General features: G+C 38.3%; 2 protein-coding genes and 1 pseudogene across 2 annotated transcripts; 1 reads left to right on the top strand and 2 right to left on the bottom strand.

Annotated features, from left to right (window-relative positions):
• Window positions 1–283: 283 nt before the first annotated feature.
• On the bottom strand, window positions 284–2,460 carry LOC149107840 (uncharacterized; annotated as a pseudogene).
• A 4,058-nt stretch (window positions 2,461–6,518) lies between these two features.
• Window positions 6,519–7,703, bottom strand: LOC149107839 (adenosine receptor A3-like). The gene has a single exon (XM_089296186.1). It carries the CDS (start codon window positions 7,701–7,703, stop codon window positions 6,684–6,686), a length of 1,020 nt encoding a protein of 339 aa, XP_089152312.1. The 3' UTR covers window positions 6,519–6,683.
• An 11,770-nt stretch (window positions 7,704–19,473) lies between these two features.
• Window positions 19,474–20,744, top strand: LOC149107838 (uncharacterized). Its single transcript, XM_089296262.1, has 3 exons — window positions 19,474–19,807; window positions 20,063–20,155; window positions 20,515–20,744. Exons 1-3 carry the CDS (start codon window positions 19,536–19,538, stop codon window positions 20,579–20,581), a joined length of 432 nt encoding a protein of 143 aa, XP_089152388.1. The 5' UTR covers window positions 19,474–19,535; the 3' UTR covers window positions 20,582–20,744.
• The last annotated feature ends 204 nt before the right edge of the window (window positions 20,745–20,948 follow it).

Here is a 20,948-nt window from a genome sequence, read left to right as displayed (position 1 = left end):
TCAAAAGTGCAGCAGTTTATTTCCACAGAAAGACATTTTTGTGATGGTCTTTTGCACTGTTCTCAATATACAGTTTAGTTAAAAATTGGTATCTACAGGCAAAAAATAGTTAGCTGGACTGCAGAATAGAGTTTTTAAGCTCTGACATCGTTATTAACCTATGTAAACATTTCAAACTTGCCAAATCCTTACCATTACTTAGGCTAAATTTTCCCGCGAAAATTCTATTTTTTATATTTTGGTAAATCATGGATAACAATCGCAGAAAGTGGGTATAAGGTAATATTCTGCGCTAAAAATTTGGCGGGAAATATTTCTGACTAATGATTTTTTTTGGACTTTGCGAGACCAATTACTCCGATTTGCCTGTAGATACCAATTTTAACTAAACTGGATATTGATTTCATCGGACAAAGGATTCTATCACACACATCCTTTCCGTACTGTGGCTCGGAAGTCATACTGCGTGACAGTAAGACCAACTCGTTTCCCAGCATCTCTTACGGCCACCAAGAGGAAGTTGTTGTGGTAACAGCCTGCTTCGTCACTCCTAAGACTCCCTCGGATAATCTGGGGGTGATCCTTTTTTTACAACCTCCAGTCTGTTTTCAATGATTGATCGAGCAGACTGCATACCAGTCCTGCTGGCACGAATCAAAGATATGCGCATATGATTTCAGCTCAACCTTCCCATTGCTAGCATTCTTAGGTATTACCGTTGATATGTGCCAGTTAAGGCCTCGTTTCCCATACCAATCGGACTGCTTCTCACGATATCTAATTTGAAGAAATTTCATGGCCCCGTCCATTATTAGGATAGCTGACGTGTCATCGGCTGATCATGATCTAAGTGCATCTTGTTTTTCCTCTGCCTGGTTTATCGAACGAATAACGTGGGCTTTCCACAGCAAGATGTCTGACTTTGCGCGGTCAAAATCATATAGCAGATCCTCTCGTTGTTCTGAACTGTAAGGTGTCCAGGATGACGCTTCGAACTCCAGTCTGACATCCTGCAGTACATTCTTCATCCCTTGGCAGTCATCGCAACTGAATACGTGCTCATGAGAGCAGGGTTGCCGGAAATCGGCTTCGACAGGATCACTGGGCGCAAAATGTCGACAGTGGTCAGCGCAAGTAGAAGCACATGGCTGGCAATGTATGCGGAAGTCAGTCTTGAGATAGCGTTTTGCATCTCTGAGCTTTCTATGAACATGAAGACACCACTGTTTCTCCATTCCTCCTTTCTCAAGAGTTTCAACCAGTGTTTCAAGAGTCTGAAATCCCGCCGCGTCATCAGCTGAGGTATTGTGCAAGCCCTGGAGCGACTTACGCTGAGATGCGTCTCGAACCTCCAGGATTTTGAACAAAGTTGACCTACTCAGTGGTTCGTGACATTGTTCTTTACAATACTCCAAGTATTCTTCAATCATTGTAGATCTGGTCACTGTCCTCACAACATTAGGCATCTCTATTGTGTCGCCACTTTCGAGGATTAGTATTTTACTACCATAAGAAACGTCTTGATAGAAGTACAGTCTATTTGTAAATTCCACAAAGTGATCGACCTTACTCGTGTCAAGACGTACGCGGGGCTTGGTTGTAACTTCAGGGGTTGTACCAGGGCCGCTTAGATTAGCATGAGAGCGTGCTTGCTTTATTTCCCATGAGGATAGTTTTCCGTATGGTTGGTGAATTTTTTGCAGCATGCATGCTCATGGGATATCTATATGCGTAAAGGCTTAGTATCTGTCTCTTTAAATTCTTAGTCTTAGCGTTCTTGTACGCAGTCATAAGTACCACTAGATCACCAGGTGGCGAACCGTCAAACTTTTTCTTTGTGTAGACTGAGCCATGGAATTGAAGAGCTCGTCGCCACTATGCACCTCCAAGTGCTATTGCACTGCACACTAGCAAACAGTCTTCACTAGCCTTTTGTACAACACTCAACTGTTCTGCTTTGCTCAAGTTGTTCAAGGGGGTTTTCAAATGGGAGATAAGAGGCTCCCGTTTTGTTTCTTGTGCAGTGAGATTTGCAATCGTGTCCATAGCTGAGTTTTAAACACGAACGGTATCTGTAACTAAGGGTGTTGGAGGAAACGCGGCATCTCTTCCCGGAGTCCAGCATGGAGTGGAGGAGATATTCTGAGGAGTTGGAGGCTCACGGAATCGGGTCGAGGTGACGAGGAGGCCTATGGTTTCCATGGCAGCCTGTTTGGCAAGTCTATGAAAATGTAAAAGCAACTACATTTGTCAAGTCAAGTCACGCTATTAACAAAGGTGACGGTAAAAGTGATTTTTCACTCTTTCTTTTTCAAAACGGGTTGCACTCGCTACATACCTTTGATGGGATGTCTTGTCTTCAGGTTCCTTGGGGTACAGCCAGTCTGTTTTTTGAGCAACGTCTTCACTGTGTTGCTTCCTACTCGTTGCGCAGATTGCTAGTATTACAAAAATAAATGTTTATAAACTTCCTCATAAGGGTTTGTAAATTACCTAGAATCTGCGGCATGAAGATCACACGATTACATACCACGCCCACCTGCCCCCATCCAAAACGAAAAAACTCGTAAACCCTGACCAACCAGCCGAAAGTTGTATTGCTAAGCAACTTTGTAAAAAAATGAGCAAGTTTTGTTAATATTGTTGTTTTGAATTTTGTGTAATATTCATATTCAGAACAAACTATATTTCATTGCGGCAGGGTGTCCGATAATCTCCCAACTAGGCGCCAAAACCACACTCGTGAAATGACTCAGGAAAATGAAGTCTGTATTACCGTTAGGGCATTAAAACGTAAACAATATTCAGTGGTTACAAAATAAAATCTTCAAAGCTAAAACTTACGCGAACTAACGGGTGTAGCTTCTCCAAAGATGTTTAAAATATCCAAACATGAATCAACGAAGAAAAGCTATCCTAGTAATATTTTGTATAAGTGAATCCGTTGCGTTAATAATTTCAAATTTTGCCAACGTTTTCACAAAACTTAACCCTTCAATAGGCATTTGAAACCGCCACACAGATAAACGAAGAGCTAAAAAGAACGGAATTCGATGGTGCGTTTCAAACTTCTAATCGATAGATTTTCTTTATATTGTCAGGTAATAGTATGATCGTGTCAATTGTAATGCCATGCATCTTATCCAAATGTAACTCTGTTTGTTTGGTGCTTTATTAGCGAATACTGAATTACTGCTTGTACTCTAAATGTGAAAATGAACCACAAAATTCCCTTCACCAGATAATCCAAAAAATAATTTAATTCATCTGTTCAATTCACGAGTTTGCTACAGAGCACTTTGATATTACTCAGCGCGCACTCGATGCATGACGTGGCTTGTGAATTTGCGTGCGTGGTAAGGATGCGCAGAAACAATTAGCGCGAACGTCCTTAAAGTGCCTGTGAAGTGAAATTTTCCCCACTTTTTTCATCCTAAAATATTGAAGTCTATATTTCTCTGATTGGTAATGCTCGATTATGGGCTTCGGACAAGCGCGCAATAATTATTTTCCTGCATCGACGTTAGGTAATTCGATCAAAAGTGTGCGACATTCCACGCGCGGTCAAAATAGGCAAATTAGGACCCTTGACGTCATAAGGTGTGTAAAACTTTCCAGCCATCACAGCAGCTGAGAGAAACAAGCGAAAGAATGCCGGGAAGTATTGCAAGCGAAAGAATTGGAAGTTTTATGTTGTCGAATGGCCCATCGCGCAGAATGCCGCGACATATCCGGGACTTAAATGTAGCGTGCGCGCGAAATTTAATTATTAATTAGGCTGCCGATGGCTAAACAACAAAGAAAATGACCAGAAAATGGCCGACTACGCATACTTGTTTAGAGTTTACGTGCTTCATACTTGTGTTTCGTAGTGGTTATCATATGGCTTTTGTAGATGAGACATTGATGGAAGAAAGGAGACATTTTTTGAAATGCTACGAAAAGTGGATTTAGTCGTTTTCTTTTCCTGAATTTGGTCCATTTGAAGGAAAATATTATATGAGGAAATATTTGGAGGAAGAATTTAACTCCTTCAAAGTGCCCTTCTTAACGGTTATCATACAGCTTTGAATGTATGTTGTTAAAGGAAGCTTTATGCCAAGTTTTAACGGAAAATAATGTTTCGAAGTGGTCGTTCTGCCAACTTTCGAACACTCGTAACGATCCTTCAGCCTTCGTTTGCCTCGGAGACTAGAAGAACAATAGAGCGAAACTCTTTTGAATTTCCCGGCAGAATATTAATATATGCCAAGCTCCGCCTCCACAAACAATAGGACATACGCCGACGCTATAAGGCATTGAAATTGAGAGGTGATAAAATGTATCACTTAACCATCGTATTTAAAGTAACGCTTTGCGCGAGTTGCAATAAACGAATTTTCAGCATGTCATCTGTGCAAGAAATGCAGCGCGTTGATCGGGAGCTCTTTTTAGAGCTCATTGAATCCCCGGTCAATCCCGCTTTCTTGCACATGTCCACTCCACTGAAAGGCTACGACCCAATGTTTTATCTTCGAATAAACGGTGAGGCTCTCTGGCAGTGGCGCGTTGTCAAGGCAAAAATGATCTCAGAGAGATAAAAGAGTTAAAGGAAGCGAAGCAGAGTACTTCATCCTCAGCCGGTCTCAAAGAGATCATTTTTGATTTTCGTTGAAAAAAAGATCTCAGTGTTTTCTGAACGTCGTTTTAACATCACTTTACATGTAATTTCATCAACATAAGAAGTGTTCGGACGGCTCCCATGCGTTTTCAGTTAAAGGATAATTCTTCCACTGAATAAAATACTCTGCCTTGCCCCCTTGATTTCGTTGAGAGACTATGCGCTCAACTTTATAAATACCCATAACAACGGGCTTTTGCTTGGGTCGGTACTTATAACTGAGGCCACGATCATAAACGTCATCAAATAGTGATGCGTAAAAGCCGAGCTGTCTCGTACGCTTTGACATGTTACTCCAAAGAGGATTCTAATAACTGAATACTCGAACCTGGGCCTTTTAAATGTTTTGATCAATTAAAACGGTTCCAATTTTGAATAATTATCTCACACATGCAGTGGACAACAATGCTCACTCAGGCGTAAGACGCGCTGCGTGCCTTTGCTTTTTTGTTCGGCTCTGGATTTCAAACAGAAATGTCATTTATTTTCCTCTTCATCTTTCGAATAGATAAAGACCTGTGTTGTCTTTTAAGTCCTCGATCAACGACAGGCTACGTAAACCGATCGAGTAAAAGACTACGTCTGGTGAACTGCTTTGACCGGTCGAGTAAAAGAGGACAACGATAAAGTAGAAGAAAGTTTTATGCGCACCGTTCTTTCAATTTGGCAACGCTTTGGAAGAAGAATTTTTTGTGGGAGAACTTTTGGCTCCCGCGCTCAAACCATTTCGAGTGTGACATGTTAACAAAAAAAGTGAGAATGTCGCTGCACACGACTTTGTTGACAAAAGTCTTTGTGAAGATCGCAGGCCGCCTTTAAATTAGAGCGCTTTTGTTAGCTTATTACACCTTGGGATTTACTTCACACATCAGACCGTTTGATTGACAGCCGCCGATTCATTGACGAGAGCAGTCGGAATTCCGACAGCTAATATTTGTAATTATTATTCCGCGCATTGAAAAAATGAGCACTGCAAGTATATGTCGCGAAAGACAATAGAATTCTGCGCGATGCTGTTTTGGTGAAAAAAAAACAACACTTACACGCAAAAAACAACAAAAAAAACAACTGTGAAAACAACACTTACACGCAAGGCATTGTCATACATATGTTTCCGAAAGACGACGTCAAAAGGGCACAAGGTTTCTGATTTTTTCCAAGACATTGGCCCAAAATCTCTTCCTCATGTAATTTTGACCAACCGTAAAATTATTTAGTAGAATAATAAGCATGCCATGCCTTATTGCCTTAAACTGGTTGGAAATTTTTGAAATAGAAGTTTACATGTTACATGGTCCTGAACCAGGTTAAATATTTCTTGTAGTTTAGTTGTGGTGTACAAACGGAGTTAAGGTTATTCCTCAGAATTGCATTGCGCATCCCTACTACGCTCGATTTTTGCGTAATTAGCGTGCGTTCACGACCGCGTGCACATACACAACATATACAAAATGGTGGCTATTGCTAAACCAAACGATTTTTTAGTTTGAATGCAGGGATCACTTTTTTTCTAGACCGTGAATATAGACCAATTTCTATTGCAGAGTTTTAAACTATCACTGAAAATGAGAGCATAGCTAGTGTTTGGAAAAGATAATATGTGCTCTCAAGAAACGCCATCAAATTACTCCTTTCAATTGCTGGAGTACATTCATTGATGTTTTTCTCACTTAACTTTCTCTCTTTTTTTCTGCCCTCAAAAAGCGTTAAGTGGATGGTTCAAATGGAAACGTTTCTGAAAGGAGATAATTTCAGGAATTATGGGGTTTATTGAAGGTCTTCCTGCTCCTAAACGAATACCGGGACCCTCCTTTTTTATTTCAAAATTTAAATGCTCTTGAAATAAGCAGCCAACAGGTAAAGTTTGAAAGAAAATTTATTGCGAGTTCTATTTCAATGGAATTACCTTAAGAGACAAAATATGCGTGTAAACAAATTTATGTAGAATGCTTCCCTGATCACAGAAAACATGTTTCGCTTTACAATTCAAGATCGTCTAATCTACAACATCAACTCAGAGTTTCTAAACTTTGGTATCCAGAACTTCTTGATTAAATTTCAGCTGTAGGAGACTGTTGTCTGTTCGTAAAGTTCTGAGTTCTGTCCCCGGAATCTTGGTACTTCTTCTATTAATATTTAGCATGTTTGGCGCCGCTGGTTTTCTTAAACAGCACAAAACCAGGGCTTTTCTAAACTCAGGTATTCTTAATGCGTACACAACTGGATTTGCAAACGAATTGGAGTAATTTATAACGTTCACCAGGTCATAAAATTTCCACGGTATTTGGACATCAAAGACATAGATTAAACAGTTGAAAATAACTAAAGGGATCCAGGACACTAAAGCAAGAATAGACACAAATAGCAAGGTCTTTGTTAAGCGTTTGTTTCGCGAGTCTCTGTTTTGCTGTTGTGGAGCGATATTTCCACGTCGAAACTTTCTCCAAATGCCGATGTTACAGCCACATATGATGAATGTCATAATCAAGACGTATGGCATCCAAGAATACATAGAACGTTTAAATGAAAACAAGAAATTTGTTGCACTGACGAGGGCGGCGATAAGGAGAGTCAGTGCCCACACAGCAAAAATAATAATACGGTATGTTCGCATCGACAGTGTTCGGTGCTTAAATGGCCTGTAAATGGCATAAAATCTCTCGCCAGATATGAAAGCTGCAGAAATTAACGACAACGTCGAGAAAAAGATATCAACGATCGTGTAGAAAATTGACAAAGACTTCGGCAAACCACCTTTCCAAAGTTCAAACCTGCTCCCAACAATGTAAATGTAGCAAGGTAGCGACAGGACTCCTAACATCAGGTCAGCAAACGCCATATTGATGACTAGAAACAAACTTCTCTTACGAAAGCTCCTGTTTACTGCAAACAGAACAATGGTGAGCAAGTTTCCTACAGCAATAAATACAAATATCAAAATAAATGCGGTGCACAATGCGATGCCTTCTGCCATGGAAGGAACAATCATTGATGAACCAGTCGCGTTCTCTGAGCTATTGCTAGCTGCTTCTGTTCTCATCATATTTTGGTTTCACTGAACAATTGAAATGTCGATTAAACTTTGCCGATAATAACGTATCGTTACTTGATGGGAAAAATAAGAGTTCTGTAAACCGCAATATATGAGAAAGAGGAGCGAGTGACAGATCATGACCAAATTTGTAGTTTTTGGACCGCTTTAAGACCAATCATCGTGGACTAATCTTTCACATGACATGTCTCAGTTGACTTTAAACTGACGCAACTTGTCAAGACTTTATAGACACCCATGTGCAACTTAATACGTCTACGAGCGTGTTATGACTGCAATGTTTACCGGCTTCAACACGGACCTGAGGTTGACACTTCGGCCTTTCTGCGAAAAGAAAACGACACAGGGACTTCAAGATAGGTCCTCAATACGTGCATGTTGGGCTTGATAGTTATTCCAAATGTTATTGATCGCTTGTTAGAATTGTATTATTTCGCTCGCTAATAATGAACGTAGATTGTAACGCAGCCAGATAAACGTGGCAGGAACAAAGAATCAGCAACGGCAGGGTGCTTTTCTGTACATGACTTCAAATTGCGCCCATGAAATAAAAGCCTTACTTATTTCCCCACTTCATCATTATAACTTTTTTGCGACAAACGTCATTATGAAAAGCTTAAAACGCTTAAGATCGCTTGTTTTGTTTTTTCGTTCCAAAAATAAAACAAAACAAAAGAGTGGCCGTGTTAGTTTGAAAGACGCGAAAGAAAAATATTTTTCAGAAAAGTTTTGCAATGACTGCCATAAATCGTGACTAAGTTGCGTCATCCATCGCGAAGCTTATGTCATATTCCTCAAATTTGACGAGTCAGTGATCAACACAGAAGCATCTGTTGTTTTTTTTTTTCCCTTGCTTTTAAGTAAAGGTTTCAAATGATGGTTGGGATGTTTTGCTTCTTTTTATTTCCTTAAAACAGTGAATGAGTAAGCTTGTTATTCATAGACTCCATAGTGGTTTTACCGAAAAGTTTGTAAAGAACTGACGGTTATCTCAAACGTGTGTAAATAGTTCCCTTCAATAAAATTGTATAATTAATTTCCCAAAACATTAAACAGGAAGTTGATTGTAAAAAAGAATTCGCAGCATCGACCGATCGATCGATAGAGGTTAATTTTAACTTAACTAATTGTAAGGTAATTTAATCGGAACAAAAGTGTGGGTTTTGTAGGGAAAGTGAAAATTAACAGCGCTAAAATATTAAAAAAAAGATTACAAAATAAAACTAATTACAACTTTGAGAACGTTTGTTATGTGAAAGCAAGTTGTAAGTACTGTGTTCTGGGATGCCTTCAATTTTCAAACGTGTCGAGGAAACAGCTAATACCCAAAGCCGAAGGAGTTAACAATGTTTGACGGCATCAATTGACATGTAGTCACCTTTTTCCTTAATATACGCCAATCATTAAAGATAAACTTAGAAATGATGGACGAATTCCTCTTAAGAAAAGCTTATATTGTGGCTTATATCTTGTATTTGTACTTTTGAACCCACAGTTATTAACAGGTCACTGAGCCTGCCTGGCTAAACGTGCTAATATATTTTGTGGAACTCGTCCGTATCTTTGACATATTTATCGCCTTGTTATTTTGTGCTCACTGCAAATAACAATCTGCTAAGTGGAATTTTTGACCCAAGGCGATTGAAAGAAAAACCGAATTAAGGCGGCAACACGAATGGACATTTCACGTTGTAAAATTTACTAATCATCCTTGTGATAACCAGGAAATTTAGTGAAAAGCTAATTTTAGGTGACAGCAGCTTTGTAAACTGTTTTTGTTATTCTGAATTTGGGTTGCTTACGCTAGTGGCCATAAAATTATAAAATTAGTTATTTCAAAGATTAAACAGGCAGCTTATAATTAAAAAGATCGCGAAGCATCGATGGATCGATCGAGGAAATTTATGCTGAGGAAACTTGGAGAATCAAGAAAAGTCTGCTCTACTAGTTACAAAAGAGAAAGCGAAACGATCCTTTATTAAAACAATAGCTTGTGCAGCTTGAAGCTCTGTTGATCACTAATTCCAATTCAGATCTATATGTACAATGCAAAATTATAATGAGGTTACTGCAACCATATTGGAGATCCATTGGAAAGTTTACACGAGAATTCTAAAGAAAATTTAAAACGCTAAAATGTTCAAAATTTAAAAAATTATCCATAAAAATAGTTTGAGAGGGTTAATTTTGACAGAAAGCAAGGTATAAGTGCTGCATCGTGACGAGGAAACAGCTCATGCGCGAAACCGTGGCCGTTTACGTAACAACGTCTGACGGCAGCAAGTGGCATATTGTCAACTTTTTCCTTGATGTACGCGAGTTATTAAAGGTTAACCAATCAAAAGTCCGCAGCTATTATGTAGTGTTCTTGCTAGACTGAATTTAAATTTCTTCAAATGCCTAGAAACTATTTGCTTTTAAAACTGACTATGAAATAAATTTTTGCAAAAAAAATGCAATGGAAGTCCTCAATCAAAATAGCACTCATTCCTGAGTACTAAATTATCCTGACTTTCATATCCTTTTGCAAGAATTTAAAATTCACAATGAGCTTGGTCCAAAACCGAATAATCAACAAATTAGTGCTCGGCTACCGTAAAAAACGCTAGTATATTTCTTTAAATTTACGTGGAAATATCACAGAACTGTATTTTGAGACAGGTTCTTACTTAAATTCTGGGGACATTGTGAATTTTCATCTGCATTTTCGTGATTGTTAAATGTCTCATTTTATTTTAGTTTATCAGTCAATTATTCTTTGAGTTAAAAGGGAAGGAAGAATAGCCCAATCAACAGCTGAGTAAGACATTGATAATTTAATAGATGTAGTTGCTCGGTTTGCATGGATTTTGACTTTTTATTGTTTATAGAGTTCTTCAGCAATCCATTGACATTAGGGGTACGTCATAAATATAAATGAATATGAATATTGCATCAATATTGCATCAATATTTACTTTTTATGGCCCATGGAGTTCTTCAGCAATCCACTGACATTAGGAGTCTTCGACATTTTTCTTTTTCAAAATATATGTATAAAGTGATTTACATGTGCAGAGCGATTTAAAAGCGAAAACAGCAGATATATCCACCAGACCTACTGTAGCTTTTTAATTCTGCTGCGTTCGTAAAATTGCCATCTGTCACAAACTAATCATCGATATTTAGTCTCTGGCGGCGCACGTAATTAAAAATTTTAATTTTAAAAGGAAATGTTTGCCGTTTTAACTTTACAAAAGAATAAGGAACAGGATCATATTTACTTAATGCCTTGTTTGATCTTGAATTTGAAAAAGTATTTACCTTTAAGGAACTATACCTTACAGCTTAATTCTCTATTAACTGGAGTTTATAAGTCAAGGTTATAAGTCTTTCCGACGGGGAAAGTAAACTTAGAGATTTGAAGTTGGTTTTAGCATGCCACTTGGAGTTAGATTGGCAATTGAGTGCACATTGTTAGCGGCCCAGTGTTAATGAAGTGATAAAGATGCGGCATCTGTTTTCGTTGTCCATTTTATGGCCCACAAATTTGAATAATAACCATCGAATAACCATTGGCGCTCTTTTTGTCTTAAATTTCAGTTCCGGTAAAACAAATGGACTTGGAATGAAAATTCAATGTTACACAGTGCGCTGAACTTGTTCTTGAACTAGTAATTGTCCTTTTAGCGACCTAGGAACACTCTCTAGGCCTCACTAGCCAAGCGAAAAAAAAACAAACAAACAAAATATATAGAATACATTTAGGTCGTGTTCTATTGGAATCAACCGTTTCTGGCTGTTGGGTCTTTTCGTGTTCTATCGGGGGAAGACTGTTTTCTGTTGCTTTGCTTGATCAAGGCTTTTTTAACCGGCCTCAAACCTGGGGGAAACAGTTTAAAAAGCATGATTGTAGCTCGCGTGAGGACTATTGCAAGGAGTTATCGCGCTTCAACCGCAAATGGTTAGAAAAGTACATTATTTTCAATCGAAGGACAAAACTTAGAAAGATGCATGAGATTTTGTAAAAAGTGAAATGGTTTTGGAAGCGGGATGACCAGCACAGTTTAAAAGTCCGCACGTGACGAGTGTGGACAAAACATTAAGTTCTCTTTTCACTTAATTTCTTCTGGGAGTTTCATGCTTCAACGGTCATAAATTAGTCACCAAACTTCAACTCAGACCTCTACAAATGTATATTTAAAGAAAACTCAGTACACTTCTTCAAGGAATACGGTTCCTATTACAGATGTAGAAACGGACACACATCTTTTGATAGTTCGTGCTTATTTATCATAATGTATCCACAGGTGCTGCTAATTCTCTTTCTTAACTGTATATTTTGATCAACTACAAAATTATGTTCACCTAGTATCAAGGCGAATTTAAAAATCGTTGGCCAAGCTCAAAACTTTTCCAAGGGATCCTTGTTAATTTTGAGGTTTATTTTAATTCGCAGCTATTATCGTAACAAGATATTGCATGAAGATAATTTATTACCTCTTGTTTTTTGTGCTGTGTTTATAGGGAGTACATTAATGCTGTACTAATAAATTTGAGATCCAAAGTTTCACTTATTCAACCTGTTGTTGAGTTCACTGACGAAACAAAATATTTTTAAGATTGCATAGATTACCGTAGAATCTAATATTAGCATGAATGATTAACAATGTTCAAAACAATGTTTTGTTATGAAATATTTGAAAGTAAAACCTGCAGTATCAACCTAGACGTTCTTTTGTCTCGTTTCACTACAGTTTGGTATCCATCACTTCCTGTTCAAACGCCAGTTGTAGTTGACTGGGCTCTATTCTTATTTTCCTGTGTCTTTTAGTTGCTGTAATGATCGGCGCCGCTGACCTTTTAGAGCAGCACAAAACCAGGGCTTCTGTGAACTCAGGAATCCTTAACGCGTACAAAACTGGATTCACAAAGGAGCTCGATATATTTAAAACTACCACCAGGTAAAACCAAAGGCTAGGTATCTGGACATGATAGACTAAATTTAGATTGATCGAAATGATTCAAGGGAGCCACGAGAGCAAAGAAAGAGTAGATACAAACATCAAAGTCTTTGTTAAGCGTTTGCTTTGCGAGGCTCTGCGTGGTTGCTGTATTTCGACCCCTCCGTGTTGAAACTTTCTCCAAATGCCGATGTTACAACCACATATGATGAATATAACAATCAGTGCGTATACCATCCAAGGATATATGGCGTGTTTGCTTGAAATAAAGAGCTTCAATGCAGGGAAGATGGCGCCAAAAACCAGAGAAACTACCCAGATCAAACAAATAACAATGCGGTATGCTCGTAATGATAGTCTTCGATACTTGTGTGGCCAATAAGTGGCGTAAAATCTCTCGCAAGATATGAAAGCTGCTGAAGTTAAGGAGGCCTGCGAGAAAAAGGTATAAACGATTCGGCGCAAAGCTGTAAAATACATCGGCAATCCGGCAGACCAAAACTGATATTCAAACCCGACAACGTAAACGAACATGGGTGGAACCAAAGTTCCTAGCATCAGGTCAGCAAACGCCATATTGATGACTAGGAACAAACTTCTCTTACGAAGGCTCTTGTCTACTGCCAACAGAACAATGGTGAGCAAGTTTCCTACAACAATAAATACAAATGTCAAAACAAATGCGGCGCACAATGCGATGCCTTCTGCCTTGTAAGAAACAATTATTGATAAACCAGTGACGTTCTCTGAGCTATTCGTAGCTGCTTCTGTTCTCATCATATTTTAGTTTCACTGAACGATTGAAACGACGATTAAACTTTGCCGATAATAACGTATCGTTACTTGATGGGAAAAATAGGAGTTCTGTAAACCGCAATGTATGAGAAAGAGTAGCGAGTGACAGATCATGACCAAATTTGTAGTTTTTTGACCGTTTTAAGACCAATCATCGTGGATTAATCTTTCACATGACATGTCTCAGTTGACTTAAAACTGACGCAACTTGTCAAGACTTTATAGACACCCATGTGCAACTTAATACGTCTGCGAGCGTGTTATGACTGCAATGTTTACCGGCTTCAACACGGACATGAGGTTGACACTGCGGCCTTTCTGCAAAAAGAAAACTACACAGGGACTTCAAGATAGGTCCTCAATTCGTGCGTGTTGGGCTTGATAGTTATTCCAAATATTATTGATCGCTTGTTGGAATTGTATTATTTGGGTCGCTAATAATGAGCGTAGATTGTAACGCAGCCAGATAAACGTGACAGGAACAAAGAATCAGCAACGGCAGGGTTCTTTTCTGTACATGACTTCAAATTGCGCCCATGAAATAAAAGCTTTACTTATTTCCCCACTTCATCATTTTAACTTTTTTGCGACAAATGTCATTATGAAAAGCTTAAGAGGCCCTGCGCCTAAGAAACGACCGATGATTTGCGGCTACAAAAGAAAATCGGCCGATTTTTATCTCCCAAGTAGAGGTTACCGAATACTATTTAAAAATGAATTTCTTTTGTTTCAGTTTCGCTTTAAACCAAAAATATCGAGCCGCAAAGTTTTTCCGTCTGATAGCAGCAAAATCAGGCCGAAAATAAGGCCCCGCAAAATACTGGTCAGAAATTACTATCGCAACGCAAAATAATGAGAAAACTATACAGTGTTGAAGAAAGGGCCTTTTAATGCAATATCATTCGATAAACATCAAAAAACTGCCGAAGCGATTAAAAAATAAAGTTTCAAATGTTGCATACTAAATTAGATGGAGCGTTGGAGCTGATTTTAAAATAATTATTTCTCAAAAGTCCAACGCTGTTGAAAGCAATCACAGTGATGAATTAGACATTGGAGGGATACACATCACGTCTCTGGAAAAACATTTTTCGGCCAAAGTATATTGACCTTGTACAAAGCGTTCAAAAGTTACCGTGTTTACCGTTATCCTGCTACTTCGGCGAAACACTTCTCTTTTGTCAATACGGCCGTGGATGCTGCACTAATAAAGTTGAGATCCAAAGTTTCACTTATTCAACCTGTTGTTGAGTTCACTGACGAAACAAAATATTTTTAAGATCGCATACCGTAGAATTAAATATTAGCATGAATGATTAACAATGTTCAAAACAATGTTTTGTTATGAAATATTAGAGAGTAAAACCTGCAGTATCAACCTAGAAGTTCTATTGTCTCGTTTCACTACAGTTTGGTATCCATCACTTCCTGTTCAAACGCCAGTTGTAGTTGACTGGGCTCTATTCTTATTTTCCTGTGTCTTTTAGTTGCTGTGATGAACGGCGACGCTGACCTTTTAGAGCAGCACAAAACCAGGGCTTCTGTGAACTCAGGAATCCTTAACGCGTACGAAACTGGATTTACAAAGGAGCTCGATATATTTAAAACTACCACCAGGTAATACCAAAGGCTAGGTATCTGGATATGATAGACTAAATTTAGATTGATCGAAATGATTCAAGGGAGCCACGACAGTAAAGCAAGAGTAGATACAAACATCAAGGTCTTTGTTAAAGGAGCTGGGTCACGGCCGCGCATGCGTGTCCGGTCACGAAACAGTTTGAAAGTTTTAGCCTCAAACTTTCAATATCGTCGAGGAGGACGCTTTCATAACTTTATCCGAAAATATCTTTGCGATCCTAGAGTGATTTATATTTCTGATAGTTGTAATAGCTCAATTGATTGCTTTGGAGTATGTAGATGTAGAATTTGGTTGGTGTTTGAGGTTTAGAGAGTGAATTTTCGTGGATGTTTTAATGTCTTCCCTAGGCGGTCGGCCAACTGGAAGTGGCCGAAAGAAGATTCACGCTTCATTTTCTGAGGTTGTAAAGTTTTGGCAACGAGGCCATAGAAGGATTTGGTTAGACTGCCAAATTTATTCTTCGTGGGTATCTGCGAAGATTTATTGCGGATATCGAAGCGATTCAGCGTTTGCTGCCCACCTTCTTTCCTTGGAACGACGAGGAAGGCAAGCATCTTTCGTTTATTTTTCACGAGCACTTTGTGCCTTTGCTTGTGCCGTTTCTCTGGTTATTTCCGTGTTCTAATTCTTTTTATTCTCAAATAAGGGAAATTTACACAGCAGAGGAAATTTCAAGACGAGAGAAGAAACGAGACGATGGCCCTTCCGCAAAACGACGGCGCCATGTTGAAGGTGATACATTATGTAAACGAGTTTTCACTCGCAACTTTGACCTTTTTTAGATGAGGAATAAGTAGAGTAGGTGAAGTCGTTACATTTAAGAGTCCCTGTCCATAAAAATGGAAAATAACTCGGCAAGGATCGAAAATTCGATTTCGCTCATATATTTATGGTAGATAGGCTGGGGCATGACAAAAACTACTGGATAGTTTTTTTGGCAAAATATCCTTTTATTTGAAAGAAATATGCAAATTACCAAATTCCGTTAAAATCGTCATTTGATGCACCATTTTATTAAAAAAGTTTGAGAGCCTCGCATGCAAAACCACATCATTCTTCCGTCTTTAAAACACTCAAATATTTTTGTGCAATGTTCAAATGTGTACTGGGTTGATTTTAGGGAATGTTGCGTTGTCTTTTTGGGTGCAAAATAATTAAATTTCGAAGACATGTATTTCATTCACTTAAAAGTACTTCGTGAATATAATTAATTTTCACCATGTGCGAAACCTTCAAATAGATCAAGCTTCTGGTGGTTGAATCGCAGAAGGATGGTCTACAGATTCCTGTAAAAATTTCTTTGGGCAAATGATTGTGAGCGACGCGAGAGCTTTTCAAAGTACGTCAAAAATGCAAATATTTGACCATCCGTCGTCAAATTTCAATTTACGGTTTAGACGCATATTTTAGCATGCGCCACATGACTTGACCTATGTTAAGCTGAAATAGGCACAGAGCTGATAATTTCGAAATGTTCTAACCTGATTTGCTGTAAAAGGCAGGTTCAAAGCCGATTTGACGTGTTTCTAGTCGATCTCTCACCATTCGTCGCACATAACGCAGATGTTTGCTTTTGTTTACACAAGGTTAACGTCCGATGTAGTGATCGCCTACTGTCAACCTATTATCGGTCGAATACTATGAATCTGTGACCATCTTTCTGCGCATATGAACATCGCTGCATCTAAGTCTAAAACGGCTGAGTCATTTGTAGATAGCTCCTTGCTTTGCGCTGCGCCAAAATATTGCGTTTGATCGATTGCTGACCATTGCTGATAAGCGTGTCGACGCAGCACAATCTTACAGCTGTTATTGTTCGTCACGCAATGCTGTCACGGCATGTGCTGCACATTTTGATCTATTTTGTATAGAGTACTCTCAGGATAAGTGTAACAATTTAATCATTGTTCATCTGTTTTTTTCATATATAATAATAATATATGTGTATATTTATATAATCATATTCTATGGTGTAAGTGGCCTCGGTCCAAATCACGTTTGTTGTACGTTCTGATGTTTCAGACAACAGCTGATAAAGCTAGTGCAACAGACTAAATTTCATTAGTAATTACGTGAGTAAATAGCCCTGGCCGTGCCATTTTATTTGGCGTATTTTGTTTGCTTAGTGGCGAGGCATTGGTATGTAACAGAAAATAGAGGACTGTTGTCAATACAGTCCAAAATTATCGTCAGTAAAATATTGTAAATAAAACACCTATTGACCGGTTACCTCCGCGGCCATCATTTGGTCATTCCGATAAGGGTTTCATTATTGTCTTTACCCCTATTAAGCGGCCACCCGAAATTTAAGAACTTTGTTTTGGAAAGGGCGATGGCAGATAAGAGTCTGAAATTGAAGGTGCATGACGAGTGATAATTCAAACACACGTCTATCATGATTGTATTGAATTGACTCCATGCTCACCAAGAAATTTATAGCCCGATAGTGAAAAATTAAATATTCAAGGTACACCAACCTCTATTTAAGCGGCTAGCCCCATTAAGCGGTCGCCACCCATTTCCCCGAGGGTAGCCCACTGTATTACATGTAAACCAAAAATAATTGCATAGCGCGAAAAAGACCTAGGTATGAGTTTAGCGTTACAGTATTACGCAGGGGCATGTAGGTAACGGTGGTCGAGTAAAAGATAACAACAGGGGCAATGGTAAATTATTCATTCTTTTCATTTCTTAATTTAATCTCTTCCCACTCAACACGATTGTGTGCTCCCAGTGATTCCAAGCCTTACGGAGCCTTACGTATTAGGATAGAAATTGTCCCACCCCTACCCCCTAAAATGGGATGACAGTTTGCGTGACGAACAAGGAACCGCTAGAAGCAAGGATTCAAGCCATCAAACCATGATGATCAAACGTAATATTTTGGTGTAGTACAACGCAAGCAACTATCTACGAATGACTTAGCCGTTTATGACTTAGATGCAGTGGTGATCATATGTGTCGAACGAGGGTCACAGATTCATGGTATTCGACCGTTAAATAAGTTGACAGTTGGCGATGTACATCGGACGTTATGTAAACAAAAGCAAACTTCTGCTTTATGTGCGACGAATGGTGAGAGAAACACATCAGATCGGCTTTGGACCCACCTTTTACAGCAAATCAGGTTAGAACATTTCGAAATTATCAGCTCTGTGTCTATTTCAACTTAACATTGGTCAAGTCATGTGGCGCATGCTAAAATATGCGTCTAAACCGTAAATTGAAATTTGACGACGGATGGTCAAATATTTGCATTTTTGACGTACTTTGAAAAGCTCTCGCGTCGCTCACAATCATTTGCCCAAAGAAATTTTTACAGGAATCTGTAGACTATCCTTCTGCAATTCAACCACCAGAAGCTTGGTCCATTTGAAGGTTTCGCACATGGTGAAAATTAATTATATTCACGAAGTACTTTTAAGTGAATGAAATACATGTCCCTCGAAATTTAATTATTGTGCACCCAAAAAGACAACGCAACATTCCCTAAAATCAACCCAGTACACATTTAAACATTGCACAAAAATATTTGGGTGTTTTAAAGACGGAAGAATGATGTGGTTTTGCATGCGAGGCTCTCAAACTTGTTTAATAAAATGGTGCGTCAAATGACGATTTTAACGGAATTTGGTAATTTGCATATTTCTTTGAATTAAAAGGATATTTTGCCAAAAAAACTATCCAGTAGTTTTTGTCATGCCCTAGCCCATCTACCATAAGAATATGAGCGAAATCGAATTTTCGACCCTTGCCGCGAAATTAAGAATTTGTCTGATTTGTACGGGCAGGCACTCTTAATTCATTTGGTCAGTTTTATTTTTACATATTTCCTTTATAGTCTGTTTATTTTTTTTTTTCCTTATATATTTATTTATTTGTTTATTTATGTATCTATTCATTCATTTACATGTCACACAGCTGTCCCTCTTGTAACCTCCACTCCAATGAATGGGAAAGATATCCAGGTGCAGTTGCCAGATTTATCATTGGGAGGCGTTATCATGACAGGTTAGTTTGTTATTTATGTTGTTGCAAAAGAGCTTGCTATTCAGAAATATATTGGATCTGTACAATCCAGCTGTATGTACTTTAACTGGGTTTAGTATATATCTACTAGCATTCTATCACGAATGCCGTTCGCTGATTGGCTATGTTGTTGTAAGGGTGGATCTGTCATCCATGCCTGCTTTTATCAGAAAGGTCCAGTCAAGTAACTGATGTCTTTTCAATCATGCTGCCCTCCACATGTTACCTTTATTATCCAGATATACAAAATTCCCTTTCTGCTTGGCGACTTTGTCAGTGATGCTCAAAATGTAATGTCCTGTGACTTGCATAGTTGTTTTATATATCACCTACTGTTTTGTTTGTCTCAATGAAACATTGAGTCTGACCAACTACACATGTATGTGGTTGAGCCAATAATATATATCTATATATAATGATACAGGTATGCATGTATGAAGTGAACGTATTACGAAATATGTTTTGTGTTCAACTTCTTTGTTGCAGTGAGGATGGTGATGTCGCTATTACAGGTATATCGGCTGATTTTGATTCAACAGGCGCCTCTTCTTTTTGTGTCAATGATGTCATATGTGAGGTCAAGAATGACTCGGTCATTATGAAAGGAGATGCTGACAAGTATCGTAATTCAGATGAGCCTGACAGTGAATCAAGTTGTTCAAGTGATTCAGATGAAATGACTTGGAGGTAAATGATTGTTTGTACTTGGCAACAGTTAGATACATGTACATCTGGTCAGCTTTCTTTGACAATCAACACTATGGGAAAATTATTTTCAAAGTTGCTGATTGCCAATGATCACTATTGCTATAAAAGGCAGTGTGCAATATAGACCACAATAATTTAATTAGAGGTGGTTTTATCATGAAATGTAGCATGATAATAATTACGCATGTGTGTAATAATTGAGAGCATTGTTTTAATAGTTACTTTATATTGCAGAGGAGCACTTCCTCTTCAAGAGGCTCTAATTGAGCTCAATGAAGATCCTCCAGAGGACAGTGGAAGTGATAGTTCAGATATCGAGGACTTGGGGTAATATATGCACTAGCAAATTATTTATCAAAATAATTTTTTTTTCTCCACCCAAAACAGAAGTTTTCTAACTAGAAAATTGCACTTGAATCAGAAATCAATAATTTTTATTGATTATATGCAAATGTTATATTTCTCTTCAGTAACAACACACAACAATAGTTCTTAGTAAGCCTTGTAAATTATTAATTTGCTATTATAGTGTATTTTTGGCTTTATGATTCTGCCATATCTTTTTGTAGACTTGATCACATAAATAATTTCATATACATAATATCTATATTATTGTTAATGGATTTGTGTGGTATCATATGTCTTGATAATAAAATGATCCTTTAACATTTCTTTTAAATCTATAGGCTTGTAATGCAGGAGAGAGAAGATGGAACCAGTGGTGGTTGCTGTGTTGCGACCCCTCCGTGTTGAAACTTTCTCCAAATACCGATGTTACAACCACATATGATGAATATAACAATCAGGGCGTATACCATCCAAGGATATATAGCGTGTTTGCTTGAAATAAAGAGCTTCAATGCAGTGAAGATGGCGTCAAAAACCAGAGAAACTACCCAGACCAAAAAAATAACAATGCGGTATGCTCGTAATGACAATCTTCGATACTTGTGTGGCCAATAAGTGGCGTAAAATCTCTCGCAAGATATGAAAGCTGCTGAAGTTAAGGAGGGCTGCGAGAAAAAGGTATCAACGATTCAGTAAAAAGCTTTAAAGTATAGGTAATCCGGCAGACCAAAAGTGATATTCAAATCCGACAACGTAAACGAACATGGGTGGA

This window comes from Orbicella faveolata, unplaced genomic scaffold, assembly GCF_042242905.1.
Source record: "Orbicella faveolata isolate gen_17 unplaced genomic scaffold, um_ofav_v1 contig_26, whole genome shotgun sequence".
NCBI classification, from domain to species: Eukaryota; Metazoa; Cnidaria; class Anthozoa; order Scleractinia; family Merulinidae; genus Orbicella; species Orbicella faveolata.
This window is presented reverse-complemented; position numbering and strand designations above follow the sequence as displayed.